Source organism: Empidonax traillii, unplaced genomic scaffold (assembly GCF_003031625.1).
Source record: "Empidonax traillii isolate 1590-97213 ecotype Southwest subspecies unplaced genomic scaffold, ASM303162v1 scaffold161:size1573837, whole genome shotgun sequence".
Lineage (NCBI taxonomy): Eukaryota > Metazoa > Chordata > Aves > Passeriformes > Tyrannidae > Empidonax > Empidonax traillii.
Window position 1 is genome coordinate 879,213 of NW_020955354.1, and position 23,559 is coordinate 902,771.

Consider the following 23,559-nt stretch of genomic DNA (forward strand, 5'->3'; position numbering starts at 1 on the left):
GGGCCGCGGGAGCCGCGACATGGCGGCGGCCGGGTGCGGCGGGAGCCGGGCGGACAACGGGTACGGCGGGCAGCAGGCGCGGCGCAGGAAGGGCCCCGGCGCGCTGGCCACGGGCTACCTCGTTATCTACAACGTGGTGATGACGGCGGGGTAAGGACCGTGCGGGGCCGCCCTCGCGGGGTGTGCCCGGCCGGGGCCGCCGCTCGGGGCGCGGGGCTGAGCTCGGCCGGGCTGCGGCCGCGTGTGGGGCCGGCAGGGCAAGGCAAGGCAGGGCAGGGCAGGGCAGGGCAGGGCAGGGCAGGTCCGCCGCGCCGCGGGGAGCAGGTGCAGGCAGGGGAATGGGGGGCTCTGCAGCCCGCGGTGCCCGCTCTCCTCCCCGCCGCCCGTGCGGCTGCACCGCCGGGGTGCGGGCTCGGGGCTGTGCCCCCTGTGCCCCGTGCTGTCGGTGGTCCTGCCTCGCACTGTGGGTGACGTTGAAAACCACGGCCGAACCTTCTCTGACTGCTCCCGGTGCTGGAGGGGGGCTCCCGTAGGCACTCGCACAGCTGTCCCGCTGTCCCGTCTCTCCCCGTCGCACACGGACAATTACCCCGGCTGGCTGCCCGGGTGTCCCCCGAGCCTTTCCCTGGAGCGGCCCCTGCACAGCCTGTGCGAGGCCTCGGCAGCTCCTGGCCAGGTGTGACCCCGCTCAGCGCTGTCCGACCCCCTCCGCAGCTCGTCCTCTTTCGTATGCCCCTTCCTAAAGCAGGTATGTGGAACAGCACAAGTGCGTGATCTCTGGGAACTGCCCTGTTTTATAATTGATACCTTAATTTGCTCTGTGATAATATTCGCATCCAGGTGACCATAGATTGCTGCTCCTGCATCACCACGTTTGTGGTGTGGACTCCAGCACTTCTGAGTTGAGAGGTGAACCTAAACACAGGGAGTTTATCCACAGCAGTAGTTAAGAAGGCAAAGATGTTGAGCCCTGTGAGATTTCCCCATGAACCCTTCAGCTGCTCCATAATTCGAGGTTGAAATCTGCTGCTTGTGACATACGAGCTCCTCGGCCAGCTTGGTGCTCTGCCCTGTCCTGCCTGGCACAGTGGAGGCTGGGGCTGGTTGGTGCTTGTTCAGATGTGTTCTTGGACACAAAAATAAAAATAGTGACAAATGGGGATTCTCAAGATAAAGGAGACTTCTTCCTTTTTTTTTTTGTTCTGTAGCAGTGGTGTCTTATTGGAACCCAGATAAAAATAAAGCCATCTTTTGAAAGATTGAGGATATTTGGGTGGGAGGAGAAAAGAGCCCTTAAAATGGATCCCAAATGAGCCTGTTTTCTGCTAGATAAATCCTGGCAGCTGAGGAGTTAAGCAAACAGACTAGTGTCATTATTTTGGGAGAAGGTTAGTATAGAATTAATATAGATACTATTTACCTTAATAAGGCAATGGGACTTGATTCTTGTCTTTGCTGGTGACAGCTGGTGCTGTTTCAGCTTAAAAGGTAGGTACACTTGTATGGAGCAAAGGTGGCTGAGATGGGAGAGCTCGGTTCTTGTGAGGTGTTTGTTACACCTGTTACCCAATAGCCATGTTTCTGTCAAGTGCTATTGCTAAGCAGGTTTATGGCTTCATATGATATTTACAGGGTATTTCACCCATAGGAGAATGATAATTACCTACCAACTTGATTTAAGTGAATCCCTCATTTCAGAAATACTTAATTACATGAGTGATACAACACAGTGCAGGCAGTCAGGCGGTATTTCCAGGTTTGTTGTAGTGACCCTGCACAATGTTAACAAGTTCACCTCTCTGAACTCTTCTTAGAAGTAAAAGCATTCATATGCTCCTTTTGCTGCTCATATGCGTTTCACTTACATTTATAAAAGATCTCAAAAACCCAAGAGAGAGAAGCTGAGATATAAATGGAAAGTTTCTTTAGAGGTCATGAACTTCTTATCATGGCAGGCAAACTCCTGAGCGTGGGAAATTTCTGTTTCTTCAGAAGAAAAAAATTGAAACAAATTCAACTGTTAGAAACTCAAATAAATAGCACAAATCTGTACTTAGCTTCCTGCTATCATGTAAATTCCTGATTTATACTAAACCTCCTAGAAAATGCCAATCATGGGTGGGATGTGGCTTATGGTGCTTTAACATGAGCTGCTTTTTTTTCTGGGCATTTGTGATCAGATGATTTCTGTGATTTGGGGAGCTGCCATAGGTGTTTGTATCTCTTCATTGTCTCTGCCCTTCTTTTGGGGTAGGTCGCTAGGAGCTCTTGATTGATAATTTGTCTTACAATGGATGAGGATTTTGTGCTTCCCCTGGACAATTCTGAAATTCCACAATATACAACGCTGAGCTTAGGAAAAAACTCAGTTTCTTCTTATTATGAAGTCTTTTTAAAAGATAGGTCTTTAGGAGTTGGTTGACATAAGCTCAGTTGTTCAGATGAAAAGATTGATATACAGTGGTGGCAGGAATTAGTTACTGACCCTGTCTCAATCAGTGCTCAGACTTAGTTTGTCAAACTGCACTGCCTTGGAAGGAGAATTGTGAAAACAAAACACCGAAAAATTGAAGGTGCCCAGATAATGAAGTGGCGCTGTAAAAGCACACAGGATTTTCCCAAGTGGTTTGTTTTGTTTTGCAAAAGGTGACTTATAAACTGAAGCACACAGCAACATTGTTGTGCAGTAAATAGGTGCTAAAGTAACTGTTTTAAAACCATAGTACCTTTATTTAAAGTGGATTAAGTAACTATTAAAAAATCTCGGCATAGTTAATGTTAAGCTGCAGAAAGCTCTGCATTGCTTCTCTTGCTCTCAGTCAGACTGTGTTGCCACCCTGGTGTGGAGCCATGTAGTCATGCTTGGCCTGGCATAAGGAAGCTCATTCTGGAGGCGTAGGTGCAGCATAGAAATTGTTGTCTAAAAACTGTGATTGACTGAAATCACTGAATAGTGCTGGGCAGGGAGGAAGGGCATGCTGTTAGGGTTGAGTGTAAATATTTGATAAGCTGCTTTAAAAGGTGATTATGTTTCTTATATTTAAAGTGCCATAACTGACTGGGACTTTTGGGTGTAAATAGCTGACGGTGGTGTAAACAAGGAATTTTGAAAGGATTTCAGTGAACAAGGTAGACGATAATGTAATAGCTTTTGAATTTGCAAGGGTTTGTGTTTATCAGTGCTGAGCAAAGAGAGTCCAGGGTTATGAGTTTCGTTGTCCACATCTTCAGTGAGTGGTTGTTGAAGAGTCAAAGTGCACTTCTCCCTTTGCAGGTGCACTCACTGCAGAGCTTTGCTGTATCCTCTTGCATAAATGATGCAGAACCTCAGTAAACTTTGCAGAAGAAAATGCCTTTTTGTAACTGTGAGAGAAATAAAGGGAGTTGAACTAAGGACCTGAGCATGAAGCTTGTCTGTCAAGTGTGCAGTTTTCATTTCTCTTAGTTTGGATTAATCAAAGAGTCTAATAGTCTGGTTTGAAGTTTACAGGCGTGGCAGCAGTAATTTAATGAAATGTAACTCCAATTGTAATTTAATAAAATGTAACTCCAGCAGGTCAATCAGGTAGGCTAGAGTCTAGGTCAGAGAAAGCTAATAAAACCACCTTACAGCTTAGCTTCCATGACACAGTGGTGCCTTTGCTCCCCTTGTAAACTCCTTGCCCAGTTTAATTTTCAGCTGATACTCCTTGCTTTCACCTTCTGTTCCGTTTTCTCCAGTCATAGAGGATGAAGAACTACTTAAGAATCACAGAAGCAGGACAGAGGTTCTAAAATCTTCAGCACAAACTAGGCTCAGCTTTTAATTTTGTGTGGATTAATACTTTGATCTGTATTGAATGCTTTTTGAAGGACACTAAAAAAGTACAGTCTTGCTGGAGTCAGTGACCTGGCAGGAGGGTGGAGATGAGCAAAAGGCTGGAGCTCCTCTGGGAGCCATCGACTCCACCAGGTTAAGGTGAGAACAGTTTGCAGGCACAATCAAGAACTGTTACCTTGTGCAACTGGAGAAATTGCTCAATTCAGCCAAGCTTCTCAACAAACATGGAAGATCAGGAAAAACAGAGAAACTTGACAGATAAGAACAGGACAGTGTCAACCTGCTCTGATTTCCTGTTCTAAAGTAGAAGCAGTCAGGGGAGAATCACTAATATTATAGCACTTACTGGTTTACTCTACACTCAGGTCAAAATACTACATTAATCTGATTCAGTCTTTGTAAGCAGCAGTTACTCAGCAAATGTTTGCCCTTTGATTTCACAAGGCAGCTTTAAGTGAAATAACTTGTCACTCTGAAAAAGGGAGGGTTTATTTCTCTTTTCCCACTTGTCTTCCCCACTCTTTTCTTTGGTGCTGAGGCAGAAATTAATTAACTTTCTTTCAGTTCTGCTAACAGATGTCATTACCAACACAAACTTGGATGCCAGAGTTACTTATTGAAAAATCTGAACTTCACTGTGTGTTTCAAACAATTACTCCATCTGGGATAATATTTGTATATACTTTGCAATACCAAAGCTAATGGGGTACTTGTAAGACTCTAATATGCTTTAAATGAAGGGAATGGCTTCATCTTCCCTGTTACAAAACCAAAGCTGCAGGATTTTTTTCTGAAGGGTAAAAACTGTTGCATAGTTAGGGAGCTTGCTGTGTGTCTACACACACTTCCACTGAGGTAGATACACACACTACTTACACAGGCCTAGATATATTTGTGGTTAAAAAGGAAGGCTGGGGGCAGGAGTGGCTGTGCTGCCTTCAAGGCTTTAGCAGGTTCAATATCCTTGCAGTTATTTATCTATAACTATTTCTCATATAATATATGCTACCAGTTAAGCCAGATGACCTATCATAAAATCTAGGGGTCTACTTTGAAATGAAACATTGAAGTGAACACCTTCTAAATCTTGTTTATGCCATGCTGCTTTAAGTTACGGTGTGATAAGAGATCTTTGACCAGCTGTCAATGGTTTTCTGCTTAAACTAAACAGAATGTGATGTTAATCTGTCACGAATGCATTCCATAACTAAATTAAATAGAGCCCACTGAAAAATAAACCGAGGCACTGAAGGTATTGGTATCGTGTTGGTGCTGAAAGATGCTTAAAAAATGCATCATCTCTAACTTTGATAAATTTGCAGAAGATCCGAGTATTTAATGTTCTCAGTGTTGCAGAGGGTAGGCAAAGGTTAGTATACTTCAGGACAGTTATGCCTGTTGCTTTCTCAGGTCTTGAAAGAGGAGTTAAGGATTTTTTTTTTTGTATTTATGCTCTGCTCAATGTCTCCTTATCTCAGACATTTTTTCTCTCTTTCAGATGGCTTGTTATTGCAGTTGGTCTCGTTCGGGCATATCTGGCTAAAGGCAGCTACCACAGCCTTTACTATTCAATAGAAAAGCCCCTGAAATTCTTCCAAACTGGAGCATTGCTTGAGGTAGGTGCAGTGCTCTTCCCTGATGTTACTAATGTTTGCGTGAATGTGTTGTTCAGTAGAAATAGGGCAGCCTGTGTTAGACTGTGCCTTCTAGGTATCTGTGTTTTTTTCATTAGCCTTTGTAGAGTGATTTGAAAGTAAACATAAGAAATACACCTCGCACAAATACTGAATTTTTCCTTTTAGCGAGTTGTGAGGGAACTTACTCTCTGCTCGTTGGCATGGGAAGCAGAGCTAACTATTAAGCCTAATCTTTGAAATGCAAATATTGAATCTTAAGCTCTTGTAATAGAACTAAATGTGTGTCCTAAATTGCTTAATTTGAAATGTTAGTGATTTGAATTTTTCTTTCTATTCTAGATTCTTCACTGTGCACTTGGTAAGTGCTTGCAAATTTCCAGTTTATTATTGTCATAGAAGACTGCAATTTTAGCAATGTACTAGCACGAGAAACGTCATGGTTTGTGAATTGACAGATTTAATTCTTGCTTAACTCACTAATTTTTCCTAGTAAGAAAACAGAGCTTCAGCTCCTGTCTGGATGTTCACTAGCCACTATTTAAAGAGTGAGATGGCATTAAGGTTCCTAAAGCTGCAGCTACACTCTTGCTGTTTTTCATGTGTTATGAAGGGTCTGTTACATGGTGGGTTCATATCGAATTCCTGTGGGTTTCTTTAATAACCAAGTGAGGTAGTTGGGAGAACTTAAACTTGTATACAGGAATTTGTCAGCAGAGGGCAGTCTGGTTCTGTAGTTGATGGAGTAGTTCTGAACCTCCTGAATAATCTGTTGCTCTGAAAATGCTGTCCTAAAATGCAGTTTGTAGACTGTGACAGATGATCCCAAGAAATGAATGATCCTATACTCCTCAAATTAATGGGAAGACTTCTCACAGTAAGCTGTACGTATCATCTACTTGTCTGTGTTGCCAAGGCAGTCCTTCCAACGCTGTTTAATTTTACTAAATCTCAATTACTGGTTTTTACCAGAATAAACCACACTTTTAAAAAAATTATCAGAAATTAATATTAAAATGTGTTGGTTAAAGGTCTTGTTTAACAAGTGGCAAGAAGGACAAGTTAAGTCTTGGAACACTGGGGAAAAAAACCTTGCAGATAAAATGCTGGGTTTACCATCCTAAATCAGTAGTGCTCTGCTATTTTCTTAAGCTAAACTTGTGTGCAGACACCAGTGTTTACCAGTACTAAATCTAAGAGTGTAAAAATGTAATTGGATTATCTTCTCCTCACACTTGTGTCCATAAAAATCAATTAATAGCAGGAGAGAGTCCTGTGTTTCACCTTCCAGGCTGATGCAGAACAGCAAGCAAGATGATTATACCAGCCTGTCTGTGAGCAAAACTAATAATTCTGTCTCAGTTGATTTGAGGTGTGGATCCGTTTAGCCCATGTTATCCTCAGTAGCACAATTTAATATTACTGAAGAGAGCCATTAGGGGAAGATTGCAACATTTTGTACCATTACTAGTCTATCTATTTGCTTTCTCTAACAAAATTGTTTTACAAAATACTTATTTTCTTATAACTGGCCATGGATTTTTTTTTTTTTTCTGTTGATGGAAACACTTGTCAGCTAAATAAAGTGAGAGCTTTTGCACAGCTGGATGCACTGCTGGTGTTTGCTGTAGTCCTACTGACTCTGGCAAAAGTTTCTATGCAAGGAGGAAGGGGAAATCTGCGGATTCCTTTGCCCCTGCTAAACTAATTGCTCTAACTAGAGCTGTAATTCTCTGTCACTAGAGGAGCTTATCTGTGACAGATGGCTGTGTGTATCAGCATAACTTTTCTCTCCACATCTTTTCAGCAGAATCTGAAATGTTAGCATCTGTGAGGCAAGTCCTTCAGAATATGAAGACTGATAGGGGAATGTCTGTCAAGCGTAGTTGAGAACAGAACTTTGGCGTGTGGCAAAGATTTAAAAAATGAAGGAAAGCTCACATGGAAAGGAGGGAACACATAGCCCAGAGACCAAGAGGAGGGACTAATAGACAGGCAGATGGAAAAAGGAATGTGCAGTTCCTTGACTTGTGTAGCAGACAGAGCCCAAGTGTGGGAATAGCACTGACAGAGCGAGGGGAGAGCTTCTGACTGGAGGAAGCTGGTATGGAAAGAGGTGGTAAGAGCCACCAAAACATAGAAGAAATAGTACTACAGGGAATTGGTGAAGGGAATGGAGAAAAACGAAGCTTTAGTGAGTACAGGCCCATCCTGCAGAATCCCTGCAGTACCAGCCTTTCTCCCGTCGTATTGTTCACCAGTGACCCTCTGGTAAGCCAAAGTCAGCACTGGTTACTGGTTTGGCTTTAGCCTGCTCAGTTTGAGGGATCTGGGACCTGTAAGCTGTGCACACAGCCTGTTCTCAGCTGGGAACCCACTGGGACACAGGAAGCACTTGGTGGGAGCTGGAGAGTTTCCTGCTGGAGATGGAAGGTTTAATCCAGGGTCTGGAAGAGGTCTGGGTGGGGCTTACTTGCTTCTTGGTTCCAGACCTGAGCCCTCTGTCAAGCACTATTCTAGCGTGTGAAGTGTTGTACAAGTGATGACAGATGTTTTTAAAAATAACAAGCTTCAGATTGACTGTCAGGTACCTGTTCAGTGCAGTGAGTAAATAATTAGAGGCAAATAAAGTTTACAGGAATTGTAGCTGGTGAGTCACTTATTTTGATCTCCTGTTTTTGGCCTAGATTGGCATTGTCTTGGCTATAATGAAATACCTTGTTTGTCTAACTTGAGATAATCTTGGATGGTTCCTACACAGTCATTTTGGCTTATTTATAGATTCCTTTGCAGGAACATCAGGCTGTCTTGTTTAGGAGGGGATGATCTCAATTGTATAAAAGAAAAGGTGGGTTACTCTCAGAGGAAAGGGCCTTTAACAAGTACGGATTGTGGTGGTTTATAGCACCCCTTTAGTGTTGTCTGAGAACAGAAACCAATTCTGCCCTGAGGTTTTACAACAGTTACTACATTATGAACAATATGTGATAAAACTGAAGGGAACTGTTTGTAGGATTTTCCTTTCTTTGTACTCTGAAAGAAACCTAACATGTCAATGAAAATAATTCTAATGAAATTTGCTTTTGGATTTTCTTATTCTTTCTTCCTTTTCCACTTTCCCACTTTGGTCTTGACATCTTCCTGAGGGTTTTCTGTGTTTCTTGTGGTGGTCTGCATTAGTTTTAGAAGCACTTTTTACTGTCACTTAGGAGCTGCACCTGCTCTTGCATTTGTCTTCATCGTGCTGTTGGAAGCAAATAAAAATTTTTGATGCGAAGTTTAGAAATTTTATGTAATTTGCAGGCTAAAACTATTCCTGCTCTGTGAGACCTGTGTGTGTAGGATGCTTTTACTGGAAGTTTAATCAGCACCTCAAAACTTGCTTGGAAGAACCAGTGATATCTGCTTCCTTGAGAAATCTTCCGCTTGTTTCTGTACCTACCAATGCATCAGTTGTTTCTTGGGGTTTGTTTGTTGTGGGTTTGGGGGTTTTTTTGAGTTGTACTTCCAAGGAGGAATTACAAATTTTGTATACCAGAATATGGGCTAGATCAGTGTTTCTGCCAAATACTTTTAATTTTTTGCTTGCTGATTTTTAGGATATATTCTGTGAAACTTCTTTATTGTTTTTATTTTTTAAATCACAGTAATGAAGAGTATCTTAGATATTTTAATCAAAGAGGGTTTATTTGAAAGACTGTATCCCAGAAGCTGTTTGATTGAAGTTATCTCATCTTATTTAGCTGTTCTCTATTAAGGAATGTGCTGTGATTGCAGTAAGATCAATTTTATTTGCGTTTTGATGCAGAAAGTCTCGTCAGGGGATTGCATTGCATTAGGCTGTATAAACATACCGTGGGACAGACTTAATGCTTTCAAATTTAAAAAATTATATGCTTTCCTTCCAAAAATTTCAAATAATTGGACTTTGGTTTAGATATGTTTTATTTCCCTATCTCTCACCCTGGTACTCAGGACTATTTACTAATTGCAAAATGTTTTCCAGGCATTGTTCCCTCTTCTGTTGTTCTGACTGCTTTCCAAGTGATGTCAAGGGTTTTCCTGACATGGGCAGTAACACACAGTGTAAAAGAGGTAAGTCAAGCTACCAAATGAATAGAAAAACTGTTGATCCATTCTGAAAAGCAAGTGTTGATTGCTGTCTTATTTTCTTTAAAATGTCTTCTGTTTGTATCCCAACATTTGAAATTGTTTATGTGAATTTCTGTGGATCAAAAGAAATAAAAATAGACCTGAAGTCATCTTTTCTTGACAGTCAAAGAGAGCGAGGTCTGATTCTCTCACTGTGAGACATGTAGCTCCTGAATAGATTTTCCAGTCTTTACTGGAAGTTAAAGAGGTTTCAGTGTGTAATACAGAGCCCAGAATTTGGGACAGCCTTATTGTATTGATCTCACTGGTGCCGTAACTAATAGTGACATCCCCTCTCTGCCCCCTTCCTGCATACACAGTTCACTTTCTGTTCCAAGGCACCTGAAGCTCCTCCTCAACTGTTTGTTACCAACAGTGTCTCAATGCTTTCCCTTATCACTCTTCAGGATAATCTTTCCTCTGTCCCTCATTCGATTTTCTTACATTCAAATGTGGGTGGGTTGTGGGGCCTGTGTATTTTTCCTTGTTGGTCACCACACCGTAGTGCTGTACTTTATACAAACCTCTGTAGAATCTTTTGGAAACCGTGTTATTTGAAAATTTTTCTGACAACTGTTTTAAAATCTAAACCTGCTCCAATTGGTACAGGTTATGCCGACTGACTCTTTCATGACACCTGAAACATTGTAGCCCAAATATGCTGCATCTGTGCTGGGGTTTCTTCTCGTTAAAGAAGGACATTACCCTTGATGCCAGTGTCAGCACGGGTGCCTGAAATAAGTGACAGTCACCTTGTGTCGTTATAAGATCATTTGTGACTTGACACGGAGAATGTTTAAGGAGCTTCTCTCACTACCAAGTCTTCAGGGAAACTGCTTTCTCTTCCTTACTCCAAACCTGTTACCAGAGCATCCATCCACATGTAGAGTAATATGTCACTATAGTTCCTATTAATTAACTGACTTTTCTGATATTATGATGCTTGTTCACATGAACCCTTAGTTTCAGGCTATATAAAGTTGAGGAATGATACTATTTTTCTCAATAAACTTTAAATCTTATAAATATTTTTCTTCTGATGGATTTCCCTTTTGGTGCAAATTAACGTACTTCAGTCTCAATCAATTCACTGAAATAAGTAGTAGATTTTGAACAAAAACAAAGCCATAGTCCCAAGACATTAGATTTTAGATACATGTATAAAATACTTTTAAAGAAATATCCTTCCAGTTTGTCTTGTTACCTCTATGATGTTGGGATACCTGGTGTTTCAGAAAAAAAAAAAAATTAAAATCTTTTTATGAATTGTCTCCTGGTTTTGAAGTAACCCAAATATTGGAGCTTAGATTGCATGGCTTAGAAGTATTCCACATGTTGTCTGTCATCAAAGAAAAGCCTGTAATATGATTGTGGGTAAGGCTTTTTTGAAACTTATGCTGACGTTCTCACTGGAGAAAACCAGGAAAATGGGAGAAAACGGGAGCAATGAGTTTAGCCCAACATTCGAGTTTTATGGAGGATTCTTTGAACAATGTTAAATGCAGATTTTTTATCTCAGACTTGCTGTCTTTTGGTTAAACTCTTGAGATAGACTGTATCATATGTTACTTTTTTTCAATGTTTCAGAAAGTAGGCATAAGAATGGTAAGGATGAGAAATCCTGTGACTTAAAGTGAATAAATAAGAGGCTGCATCCTGACCCCTCCCCTTCCCCCAGCCAGGGAGCATGCAGTCTCACCTGGGGAGATGTATTGCAAGTGTCACAAGTGTTCTACTTTTTCTAAAGGGCTGTCTGCACAAGTGAGCTCCATGGTGAAGTCCAGGATTAAATTCTCACACAGCTTTATGGAACTTGTAAGCTATGCAGTTGCATGATGAGGTTCTTGTAAAATGAAACGCAGTTTTCCTCTTTAACTCTTTGAGTGAGACTTGTTCAGTATCTTGCTTTTCCAGACTGTTTTCATATATAATGTAGTTAAAAGAAGAAGCGTGTACTGCATCCCTCCTCTCTGTCAGGATACACTTCTAGATATGTGATGTGATTTGAAGCATGCTTCTTGCCACTAACACGTTTGTGCTTTTCGTTGACTTCAGTGCTGATGTGTTGTTAAACTCAATATGAAATTATTTATAATAAATGTTAAAGCATGGCAAATGTTAAAGTACTGCACACTTTCTTGGGTAGCAATGAGATTCCCCTTAACTCACCATAATTCCACCTGAACTCCAGTTGTTGGTATAGTGGAGGAGGGCCTGGCACATCATACAGTGCTTATTATCATTTTGTCATTACACCAGAAAGGAATCAGTTTAGTGAATTTTACTTTTTCCCCTGCAAAGGAGGGAAGAGAATGAGCAGCCTGGCATGAAGGGCTAGGAGGGTGTTGGCACAGGAGAACAGAAAAGTGCCCTTCAGTTCAAAAGATGTCTTTCTGAATTTGTGTGAACAATGAGATCATCTGGTGCCATCATGGCAGACCTTTGTAGAGTTCCATTATGATTGATAATTCTGTACCCACTTCTGATGGGTAATTAAAAAATGGTGTCAGCAGGGATTTATTGCTTATCCCATTGGGTTCAGTTACAGATAAGTTGCAGATAAATATAGTGCATATTTAGAGGAACCTTTCTAGAACACACAGTCTAGAGATGCTGTGCAGACGGCATGTACAGCATGTAGAGGTGGTAATTGAGACTGTAGTGTCTGCAGTTGTGAATTGATATCTTCAATCTGCAGTGCATACTTACTTACTAAAGAGGGAAGAACATCTTAATTTATGATTAACTTCTAGTAAAGGAAGTCCATGCTGGAAAGTCCAGAACTCTGGCTGAGTGCAGTTGAAAAGCCTGATTCACCACTGCTTTACATCTATGTAAAATATTTTCTTTTTTTTAAATTTTTTATTTTGTAATTACTGCGCTAGAGAACCAGCGATTTGGAGGGAGATGTGCTGTTCCAACAGTTTTCACTATTACACTTGCATAGTGCTGCTGGTTTTACTCTTCTGCACTGGATTGCTCAGTTATGTGTTTAGCTGAAATTTTCTGCAAATTTGTCAAACTGTTACTCTTAACATGGAGAAATTTCCCTTTCCGTGCATAAGGAAATATTAAAAACCTCTCAGACTTTATTTTGTCAACTCCCAGTTCTCATCTTTGCATCTTAAAAGGCTGTGGTTTGTTTCATATTTTAACAATCATTTTCTGCTATTCACAGTTTTGAAGATAAGCTAAAGTAAATTCAGGGCCCTCCTTGATATATTGGCTTGAAACACATGCCAAAAAATTACACCTGTTGTATGATTGACCCCAATTAAGGCAGTTGGACAAATAAGGTGTAAATCAAGTGTAAAATGTGTTTTGACTTGTGTCTAATACTTCCTTGAAAGACTGGCACGAAAAAAGTAGAGGAAGAAGAATTGATTTCTTAGGGCAGCATTTGGCTCAGTGGTTTATTAAAGGTCTACTGTGTCTTTGCTGTATTATCTCCCTTCAGCCTGGAAGAGGAATGATGCAGATGCAGCATTAGCAGTGCCTAAATTAATGAGACTGTTTTGTAAATCAGTTCCCAGGGGTTCGATAATGTGCATCTCAGTCATCTTTATTTGAGCCACTGAAAAATTGTCAGTGCTCGAAGAGATGTTCTAATAGCAACAGACTTGTGACAGATATGAGTGTGTAAAAAACATACCTTTTAATGATAACCACCAACTTCCAGTATTCATTCTTCCCTAAATAGGGACACAACCTATAAAGCTTGAGTAAAGACAATCAGTAATGCTTTAAGTGACCGTAACAGGGTTGTGTGTGCTTCATAACGGTATGAACTATCTAATAAATTAAAATATTAAAGTACAATGGGGAAGACTAGACCTGTGAAGGCAGTGTTACAGAAGTCCTGGGATAGAACTGGATTGTAACTGCTAGATTTTCCACTTCCACCTGTATCATTCACTTCTTGTCCTTGCTCATGTCCTTGGATGCTACTTCAGCGAAAAATTTTTATTCCTTGCCTTTACTGAATCCCATAGCTAGGGAAAGAAAGGGGGTTTAAGTACAGGCTGAAGTCCATGACTCACATTTAGGTGAACTCACTAAGCTGCTACTCCCAGTTTGGCCAGAAGATGCAGCTGTGGAGTGCTTGTGGAACACGTTGCTCCTTTGAAACAGCATCATCTATGAAGTGCTGTTAACTTTTCCCTGTTAAGAACTAAGTCTTGCTTATAAAGCAGTCTTCAAACAGGATTAGGATCCTGTAGCAATGTAAAAATAGATTTAGACTCCTGTCTGAAAATCTTCAGATAATTTTTGGATTTTGCTCTTTTATGATGATGCAAGGTAGATTAATATATAAATAAATTTTCAGAGTTTCATGTGGAGAAAGAACAAGGGGCATTTGCTGCAAAATGCAGTGGAAGTGACCTGAAGTGTTCTATGCAGCAGAACACAGATTAACAGCAGCCCTACATTCCAGGATAGCTCAAGACTTCTGTACAAATCTTTCTGGGTTTTGCAGTGTGTAACAAAGCTTTTTCTGGGTAATCCTCTTGACTGTTTTCATACAAAAATATATGATCAATCCCCTCCTATTATTCTTGTTCCTTTTTTATTTTCCTTTTTGCTGGTACGTGTACTTTGCTCAGGATGAATAGAGTACACCACCCACACCTACAGACTACTTCTTTTTTTTTTCAGAAGTTGGAGGAAAAGAGAAAATGTGGGCCTTGTGGTTGAGCTCTTTTTGTTCCCACGGTCCACTGAATTGGGGTTCAAGGTACTTGTACAGCTGGGAATTCTGTTGGAGGCTTGAGGGAAAGAGGGGAAAGGCTGCATAAAAATCATATCTGTTCTCTCAAGAATTTGTAGTGCCAGGCGTGTGACCCCATATATACCACTTGATCACTGTTACTCCATCTGAAACTTGAACCTCATAATGATGCTCCAAAATCTAATAAATACAACAATTCATTTTAAAACACGTGCTTCTGAAGATTAACTCTCAACATAGGGGGAGAATAAAAGCTCCAAGGGGTGTAAAGCAGTGAAACAGATACAGTGCCTTGAGTGTAACGTGAGAGGAACTGTGCTAGATACAGTAAGTAGAAAATGGAGCAAGGAAGAGTGAATCACATAGTTGTCAAGCGTACCTGAGGTGAGACAATCTGAGCTGCTGTTTCTTCTCTCCTCCCAGCCTGGATTCTGGTGTTAGCTGTTTTGGTGCTGCTTAAAAGTAGGACGCAGTTTCTCACCTGTAGAGGAAGGAAAACAGGGTTTCTACTCAGAAGTAGCGTGAACAGGAGCAGAACACAAGGTGTAAACCAGATATCAAGTGTAAGAGTAATCATCTTTTCTGCTTGCTGCACTAGGAAACAGTCGTAGGACTGAAATAGGAGCTCGTGCTGTTCAGGAATGGGAAGAGTTCTGAATTATACTCAGCATTTTCAGGATTTCTGGTACCAATTTACCTTGCTCAGAATGTGAGATCTTAAAGTTACCTGATCATGAAGCAGAGCTGTTCTTTAGCAACTAGAAAAATACAGAGCATGATAAGAAGGTTTTTTTACTGTTGTTACTAATTTTGGTTTTAAGCCCATTCCTTGATTCTGTTCTCTAAAATGATGCAGTAAAGCAACCCACAGGAATTGATTTCTGTGAGGTTTTCTTGGGTCTGGTGAGTAACTGGTAATGCTTGAACTGATACTGAGCTTTCTTTTCTTTCTCACAGGTACAAACTGAAGACAGTGTCCTCTTGTTTGTAGTGGCCTGGACAATCACTGAGATTATCCGCTACTCTTTTTACACGTTTAGCTTGTTAAACCACCTCCCTTATCTCATCAAATGGGCCAGGTTGGTAGTACAATAGAAATCGCAGCATTGAAGCACTGATTTGACAGAGATATTTATCCTGTAAAATAGCTGCAGTACAAAAAAATTAGATTTTGAGGTAATTGCCCTGTTTGTGAGTGTGACTTCCCAGCTCTTTCCAGCAGATTTTGGAATTCAAAAAGATCTCTTTCACTGTAAGCTGAAAGAGTAGAAACTGATATTTAACAGTAAAGGGGGGCAGTAAGTAAACTGACATATCCCTTTTAAGTAGTATAATAAACCCCATCAAAGAGTTTAGAAATGAAAGTAATAAAGTGGGGGGGTGGTGGGGGAGAATAGTTTTAAAGATAGTATTTAGATTCTCAAAGGTAATTTTTATATATTTCACACTTTTTGCTGATTTTAACACTTAGCTTGAAATAACATTCATACCTTGCCATGCTCTAATCAAATAAGAACTAAGGAAAATAAATACTGAGTTGAGAATTTAAAATTTGAATATCCATAATAGCATTTAACAAATACTTTGTCAGAGTTTGTTGTAACTTTTAATTCTTTCTGTAAATGTTCTATTCTAGGTACACTTTGTTTATAGTATTGTATCCAATGGGAGTCTCAGGCGAATTACTCACAATATATGCTGCATTACCCTTCGTCAGGCAGTCTGGCTTGTATTCCATTAGTTTACCTAACAAGTACAATTTTTCTTTTGACTACTATACATTCTTGATCCTGGTTATGATCTCTTACATTCCAAGTAAGTATGAATTCGCTAGTTTTTTTAGTATCACTAACTGTAATGGGAAAAGCTAATAATTGGGAGATTAACGTACTGTTGATGACCTTGTTTAATTTTTGTATGGTTCACAAAGGTTTAATGCCTCATGGAAATTTTAGCTTTTGCTGTTTATGTTTCATCCCCTACTTTGTTGTTCTGCAAACAGGCTGTGTAACATAATCTTAGAAACAAGAGGAGAAAAGGCTCTTGCATGAAGGATAGAGAGAGAAAAGAGGCACCAGTTTGTATAAAGTGACACAGATTCTGAAAAAGCAACACTAGAATTGCAAGAAATGAAACAAATCTGGAAATTTCATTCTTTTGGAAGGGCTTTTTCCTCCCCATTTTCTTTCTGCTGTGTGCGTTCAGTTGAGGAAACTTTTGTCCTCTGCTTGTACACGCAGAGTTATATACGGCATTTTGCATTTAATTAAAAATGTGAATGCTCTAGCAAAAAAATAAGTAATACCTGAAGCCTAAGAATCGTATCACCTCTCTTTAAAGCGTAAAAAGGCAATAGATAACTTGAGCAAAAAGTGGATAAGCATGTTCTGTTTTAATGGGGAACTGGTGACCTTGACTGTGTGACTGCATCTTGCATTGGTATGCAAACCTCGCTTCTAACTTTATTGACTTGAATCTGTTTTCTCTTCAGTCTTTCCTCAGCTGTATTTTCATATGCTACACCAGAGGCGAAAGATACTCTCCCACACTGAAGAACATAGGAAGTCGGAGTAATTCCAACACTTTTTCAGAACTTTTCAAACATCAAAATGCTGCAGTTTTTCAATACCCAGCACATTTGTAAAGAATATACCAAGATAAGTCAGAGGTAAAAGACCAATAATTTAGCAAGAATAACCAATAAATCTGATTCCACTGAAATCCCACAGTGTAAAACATTGAAATATTTTCAGCTTACAATGCTTCAGAAAACTTTTAAACTTTATATGGCTTGGCAGTTAACATTTTCCTTAAATGATGTGCTAAATGGTTTTCATTTATTATTAAATGCCTGAAGGTTGCAGTATGAGTGATGAAGTTGTACCCACTAAATGCCTGAATTGGGATTATATTACCAATACCTCTTTTTTTTAAGTGCTTGACTGCATGCCAGAAACTGTATGTATTGCTATGAAAGCAAACAATATGCTCTGGAATACTTCAGGATAATGTCAGAGACTTCAGTGGAGAATGTAATCTGGCCAAAGTGTTTGAGTTTAGAAAGGTAGGTTGTGTATTTAAAAGGTGACGGGAACAAGAACGAGAAACCAATTACGGGAAACGAAGGGAATGGAGTTCTTTAGGAATTTAAACAGTATGATGTCTGACCAGAGTGTGTTCTCTGAAGATCTTGTTTAAGCTGAGTACACTAATGCAAATGTTAATTCAGAGGCTGTAACGCTTATCTGAAATATTAAAACTCCTTTAAGTACTGCATCCCTGGATACTTTTTTACATATTAAAAAAAATGAAAATTAATACTAACTGTAATATTTCTAGTGGTACCAGTAATGAATTTAAACAATATAAGGAGGCAAGTCACCAGAAATGTGTGCAGTTCTCCCTTTTTTACTTTAAATTATCATCTTTAATCACTGTCAGTGATACTCATCTTTCAGTGCTGAGGACTGTTTGGTCTGCTGTGGAATCATCTGGGGGCCTTGTTTCTCAACCTAACTTTTCTTAAGCGACTGGTGTGTATCACTGTGGCACATCCAAGCAGGCAGTTCCAGGCACTCAACTTCTGAAGTGTTGCAAAGTCATAAGCTGCTCTTTTGAAAACAGATTATCTCATGTGTTACGTGCTGCTTTTGCAGACTGGACAAGCCTTTCCTCATCTGTTCTTTTGAAAGAGTGGAAGAATACAGAAAGTTATATTTTCCTCAGTGCTTCCCCTGGGTTAGCTTTCCCTTGGGAAGGTAAAACAGAGAACAAGAAAGCCTTGTAGTGAGGCAGAAAGCACTAATGCTGTGTGAGCAGTGCCCTGAGTTTTGAAGACACTTTTGAAGGGGCCAAAAGGGTAGGGAATGGAAGGGGCAAAGGGAGCAGGGAAATGAACAGATACCCAAGCAAAGACAAAAGGAAATGTGGGTTATGGCCTTTGCTCTGTTAGGAATTGGTAGTCAAGTAGTGTTGTTTGAACCCAGTCAGGGTCACTAGACAACACCACATGGCTTCCCTCTTGTAACGTTATGACTTGGTGCATAAATGAGGTGTGACCCCTACCATGGTACCTGCAGTACTGGGCTCGTGCTGTGCCTCCCCCTGGATGTGGCCCAGTTGTGCTCAACACATCCCAGCTCTCCCTACACACAGCCAGGAAGTAGAGGGCACAGGCTTTCTTTTCTAGCACTTGGGAATAGCTGGATTTACAATTATTTAAGTTTATGCTTGTCAGAGCTATATTTTTTAAAAAACTTTGCCTTTTTCAGTAATTTTCTTTGACTCTGTCAAAAGGTCTGAATTTTCCTAACTCTCACTATATAGCACATTTCCTGTTCAAACACAAACAGGACTATTATAAGCAGAGAGAGGATAAGAAACAATAATAATCTTTGCTTCTATTTTAAACGCTTTGGAGCCTATTATTGACTATTCGAAAACACGGGAGGTTGTACCAAGATGGGTGTTGGTCTTTTCTCCCAAGTTACATGTGATAGGACAAAACCGCCTCATGTTGCACCAAGGAGGGTTTAGATTGGATATTAGGAAAAATTTCTTCATCAAAAGGGTTATCAAACACTGGAACAAGCTGTCCAAGGAAGTGGTGGAGTCACCATCCCTGGAGGTATTTAGAAGGAATGTAGATGTGGTGCTTAAAGACGTGGTTTAGTGGAACTTCGCAGTGTTAGGTTGCACTTGATGATCTTGGAGGTCTTTTCCAACCTAAAGAATTCTGTGATTCTATTACTGTGGCCATATACAGCCTCAGACTGGTTTTGGATTTGAAGATGCAGTAGTTCAGTTAATTTCTGCAGTAGGTTATGGGCTTTGTTGTGATCTGAGAAATGTTATGTTATACTGAACTCGATTGAAAGTGTAAATTTCCACCTCTGAATAAAACATCTTTTGCTTATACTTGTTGTTAAAGAAAGTGATGTCAGTATTTCTGAAGGATGCCATCTAAAAGATCTGATTTCCTGATGTACTTAGGTTATTGGATATTGTCGATGTACAGCTCCTGAACTTTTCTTAATTTGATTTCTGGGCCCAAATAAAAGATTTGGTTTCAAATTTGTTGGTCCAATTTGGAGGAAAAAAATGGCTGTGTAATACTTCAATATGAAACAAACTGCTGGCTCTGCTGATGAGAAAGATATAGTCCAGATCTGTGTACAGTACAATCAGATAGCACTGGCACCATGGAAAAGCAGAGCGTGCTGCCAGCAGGGAGGAAACTTGTACAACCAACACCTTTACTGAATAAGCTTTATCATGGAATATTTACTTTAATTGAAAATATAAATTTACCACACAAATGGAAATAAACTACAGACTTTTAAAAGAAAATGGAGTTACTTTTCCTTTCAAAAGAAATTGCTTTGTTACTAAGAAATCTTATCAGCAAGGTTGGTTTATATTCAGAAGTATGAAAATGCAGTTAGTATGTACAAAAATTCAGCACTTCATCTTGCAGTGCTTTTTCAAGTTTATCTTCCATGGAAATCACTGGAAGGTGATCTTGAATAAGAACTGTAGTGTGATGCCCTAATCCTCTTTGAGTTGTTCCCCAGTATTGACTTTGGTCACACATGTGGGGTTTTTCCTCATAAAATAAGAAATTTCCCCTCATCTGTCACTGAAGTTGTAATGTGGTTTGTGTGAACTTTATAGTAGAAGCTTTGATTGGTACTGTTTGCCACAAATGTAGAGGGTTTTATTTTCCCCACACACTATTTTCTTGGCTTGCATGTTCTCTATCAGCATATCCAAACCAGCAGGTGTTCTCTGCTTTGGTGTCTCTGTTGTGTGCACTGATTCAGTTGACAGCACTTTATGTTCTACCACGCTGGTTTTGTCTGAGTTAGTCACTACTCTCTAAAAGACCAAGGCTCTTACCAATGTATAGTTTACAACTGGAACTGTAGGAATGTTCATATTGTAAATTACAGTAAGATGCAGGTTACAGTGCAGGTAAATTGTAATTTTTCACAATGTGATGTTTCTATTAAAGGTGGGGTTTTTTGTTATCATAATGAAGGTTGACATTTGTGTGGACCAATCTGCAGTGTCATTTGAAAACCTTTTTCAGCTTTAAATTTTCATGAGTATACATCAAATCACGCATTTTGATGTATATGTCAGTGAAATTTGGGTGAAAACTATATACAGTCATTTTTGTATTTTTTTCTATGTTGTGAAGAATAAAATTGTAATTTTATAAGTCTGATTCACTAAGATTATTATAAGTTAATGTATTTTTTGTATATTTAGGAATCTGGTATAACCTGGAGCTCTGAAAGATTAAGCATAGACTTTTTATGCATGGTTGAAAGATATTTCAACTTCATAATGCAGTGGAATGGTTTGTATGCTAAAATACTAGTCTGTGTTGTTGCCTTGTGAAATTGATTCTGTGCTCTCCGCCTGGATTTGGCCTACTGATCTGTGATACTAATTGCTATAATCGAAATAAAATCATTCTGAACTAAATACGTTGTACTGTTACTGTTTAAGGAAAAAAAGCAGATACTTTATATTTGTGACTTAGGGCTGTATTTTTATTCATTTGTATAGAATGTTTGCCTTGCAATTTACAAGATTTTTTTAGCATATGTAGCTCTGGAGCTCAGACAAAAGAGTTAGGAAACTTCATACTGTTATGAAAGATCTGCTTTTCACTTTCAGAAGAGGTACTCATAACAACACGTTAACTGTGTCAGCACTCAAACTTACAGCTTCCTGAAGGATCCTCAATAGAATGAGAGCTCTTTGTTCTCCTGTTGTTATTTGTACTCTGGATGCTGATGGTTTTCTACAAAAACAAAACCGTTTGAGTATTATAAATACAGTGGAATGCTTAACTAATGCAACAGAATACTTCAGAGTTCATTTACTAAATATAATATGTCTGCTACCACGGCAACGTTCTTAGCATTTTTAACACTTCCTGAGAGAGATTTAAAAACTGTGTCTAGATGGCATTAATGCTCGTGAATAACGAGTTATAATCCTCTAATAGGAACTGAGTAGTAGTTGCAGAGTGAGTGCTATTACTCTGGGCATATGCTTGTCATAAGATTGCACAACTACAGTGATTTTTTTGTTGATTGCAGCCGGGATGAACCGATGTTGTCATGCCCAGCATCAGCACATGTCCTACGCATGATGGCTGTGACTTAGCACTGCTGTGTAATTCAAAACTCCTCTTTGAAATGTTACTCCGTGAGTGGTGGTGCCGAGCTCCCTTTGTGCCTTAGAATAACTTCTGCTGGTTATTTGGGTTTCCTCTTTGCATTTTGAAAACAGTATGTGTGGAAACAGTTTTAGTTCCCTAAGGTAACTTAAAAACAGCATAAGGATTCTGTGCTTGCAAGCAATTTAATATCACAATAGCACATAAGGCTTATCTCAAATAAAGCATTGGCAGTTCTTGACATGAGACTTGAGGAAGAATCTGTGCTGGTGTGCTGAGTATAAAACGAAAAGGTGTGAATATCTGTATGATTCATTTGATGTGAACTGAGCATTTCTACAGTTGGGATTGACTGATTCAAACCACCCAACTGCTTGGGACTTCAATATCAAGTAGCTTTTAAATTTTGCTTCCCATCTCCTAAACAAATACTCTTCCACACTTGTCAGAAGACTTCTAAAAGTAGTAAGAGAATTAATAACACTTCTGAAGGCTATCTTTGAAACAGTTGGAATTTCAGATGTGGGTGGAAAATTTAAAACTCGTAATACTGTTGATCTCTGATCTCCAGAATAATACTTTACAGATGGGAAAGATCCTAAAGCTCTTTTAATGTCTTCACAAATTAATTGGGCATTAATATTGTGAGAGGTGTGTTTTTTATGTGCTGACATAGATAATGTGTTAATACTAGGGAAAGAGGTGTTCCTGTCAGTATTATGTCTTAATTTTTCTAGCGGTTTAAGTAGATGCATATTATTTCAATATTCCACTATAAAAGCGTAATTCACAATACTTAGAAACACTTCCATGTCTCGTTATACTTGCACAAACTCAGTGTCACAGCCAACTGCCTCTCTGCAGATGAAATTTATTTCATATAGTTCATACGTAAGAATTTGACGTGATCTGGTAGTACATGAGGATGCCATTATTGGGAAATTCTTTGGTGGAAGTTTTTGCAGATGCTTATTCAACTGAATTGTGAACACTGAATTGCATTTTGTCCTGTCTTTTTGACTCCTGCTACAGACAGTCTGCACAGTCTTCAGTGAACTGTTATCACTTGCAACAAGTGTACATTAAAACTTTATTTGAACACCTGAACTCACAGAATCATATTTACTGTGTAATCTACATTCAGCCTCTTGGATAATACAGTGGGTTAGTCTCATTTTACAGAGTGATAATCTGAAGAATATATATATATAGAGAGAGAGAGAGAGAGGCATTTCAGGTATCTTCTTTAAAATTAGTTGCAAGTTGATGTCAATTTAAAGGTCAGCCCTATGGGTTTTTTTCTAGCATGCCTACAGAAAATACCAGTTGTGGAAAGCATATAGGAAGTGGAGAACCTTCCAATCAGCCTAACCCTGGATTGCTTTTATGAAATCAATTTGCCTTTTAAAGGTTTCTGTGGGTAAAATACAACCTCTTCACTTACTGGGTAAGAAAAAGATCCTGAGTGCTGGTCTTCTCTGCTAAATGACAGTCAATAAAGAGATGAGATGGAAGAGCAGAGGTACTGGAGGATACAGAGCTCAACCACTGTGCTTCACAAAGAATATTAAAGCATTGACAAAACACAAAACTTTCTTCCTTTTTCCTTTTGGTATCCAGCAGTTGTTGGTGGTGGGGGTGGGGTGTTGTTATTTGGCTTTGGGTTTTTGGCTGGATTTATTTGTTTGTTTATTTCTAAGGGAGAACAGCAGCACTTAATGAAGATGCTGCAGTGTTTTGTCTGGTGCGCTGATGACATGAAATTCCTTTTATTCTTCTCCAGGTGTTTATTACAAGATTATGGGGAACTGGATGCACTGGCTTAGGTGATTTGTTTTAGTCTTCTGTTCCTGTGTATAAACTACTGGGAAAGTTGCTGGTTTTAAATACGTTTCCTTACCCAGCTTTTTGGTGCAATTTAAATTAATTAATCAGAGCACTTTGTTAGCAAACTGTAACAGTGGAAAAAGGTTTCTTGCATCAGCAAGAAAATGGATGTGCAATTGAGTCAGACATTGCTGGTTGGTTT

The 23,559-nt window shown here is 39.5% G+C and overlaps 1 protein-coding gene and 1 long non-coding RNA gene across 3 annotated transcripts in view; one reads left to right on the plus strand and one right to left on the minus strand.

The window, feature by feature from the left end:
* On the plus strand, positions 1-18,358 carry HACD2 (3-hydroxyacyl-CoA dehydratase 2). 2 transcript variants are annotated; one of them, XM_027885104.1, is made up of 7 exons: positions 1-150; positions 5,319-5,436; positions 5,797-5,815; positions 9,461-9,549; positions 15,293-15,414; positions 15,972-16,150; positions 16,827-18,358. In XM_027885104.1, exons 1-7 carry the CDS (start codon positions 20-22, stop codon positions 16,907-16,909), a joined length of 741 nt encoding a protein of 246 aa, XP_027740905.1. In that variant the 5' UTR covers positions 1-19; the 3' UTR covers positions 16,910-18,358. The 2 variants fall into 2 exon arrangements, with proteins under 2 accessions (XP_027740905.1, XP_027740906.1); XM_027885105.1 differs by lacking the exons at positions 1-150; positions 5,797-5,815 and having other exon boundaries at positions 5,339-5,436.
* LOC114058106 overlaps positions 14,712-23,559 on the minus strand; it is a 14,077-nt gene continuing 5,229 nt past the window's right edge. The window contains exons 2-3 of the long non-coding RNA XR_003571373.1: positions 21,071-21,149; positions 14,712-14,816 (exon numbers count right to left, since the gene is read on the minus strand). This is a non-coding gene — a long non-coding RNA (uncharacterized LOC114058106). The remainder of the gene's footprint in view (positions 14,817-21,070; positions 21,150-23,559) is intronic.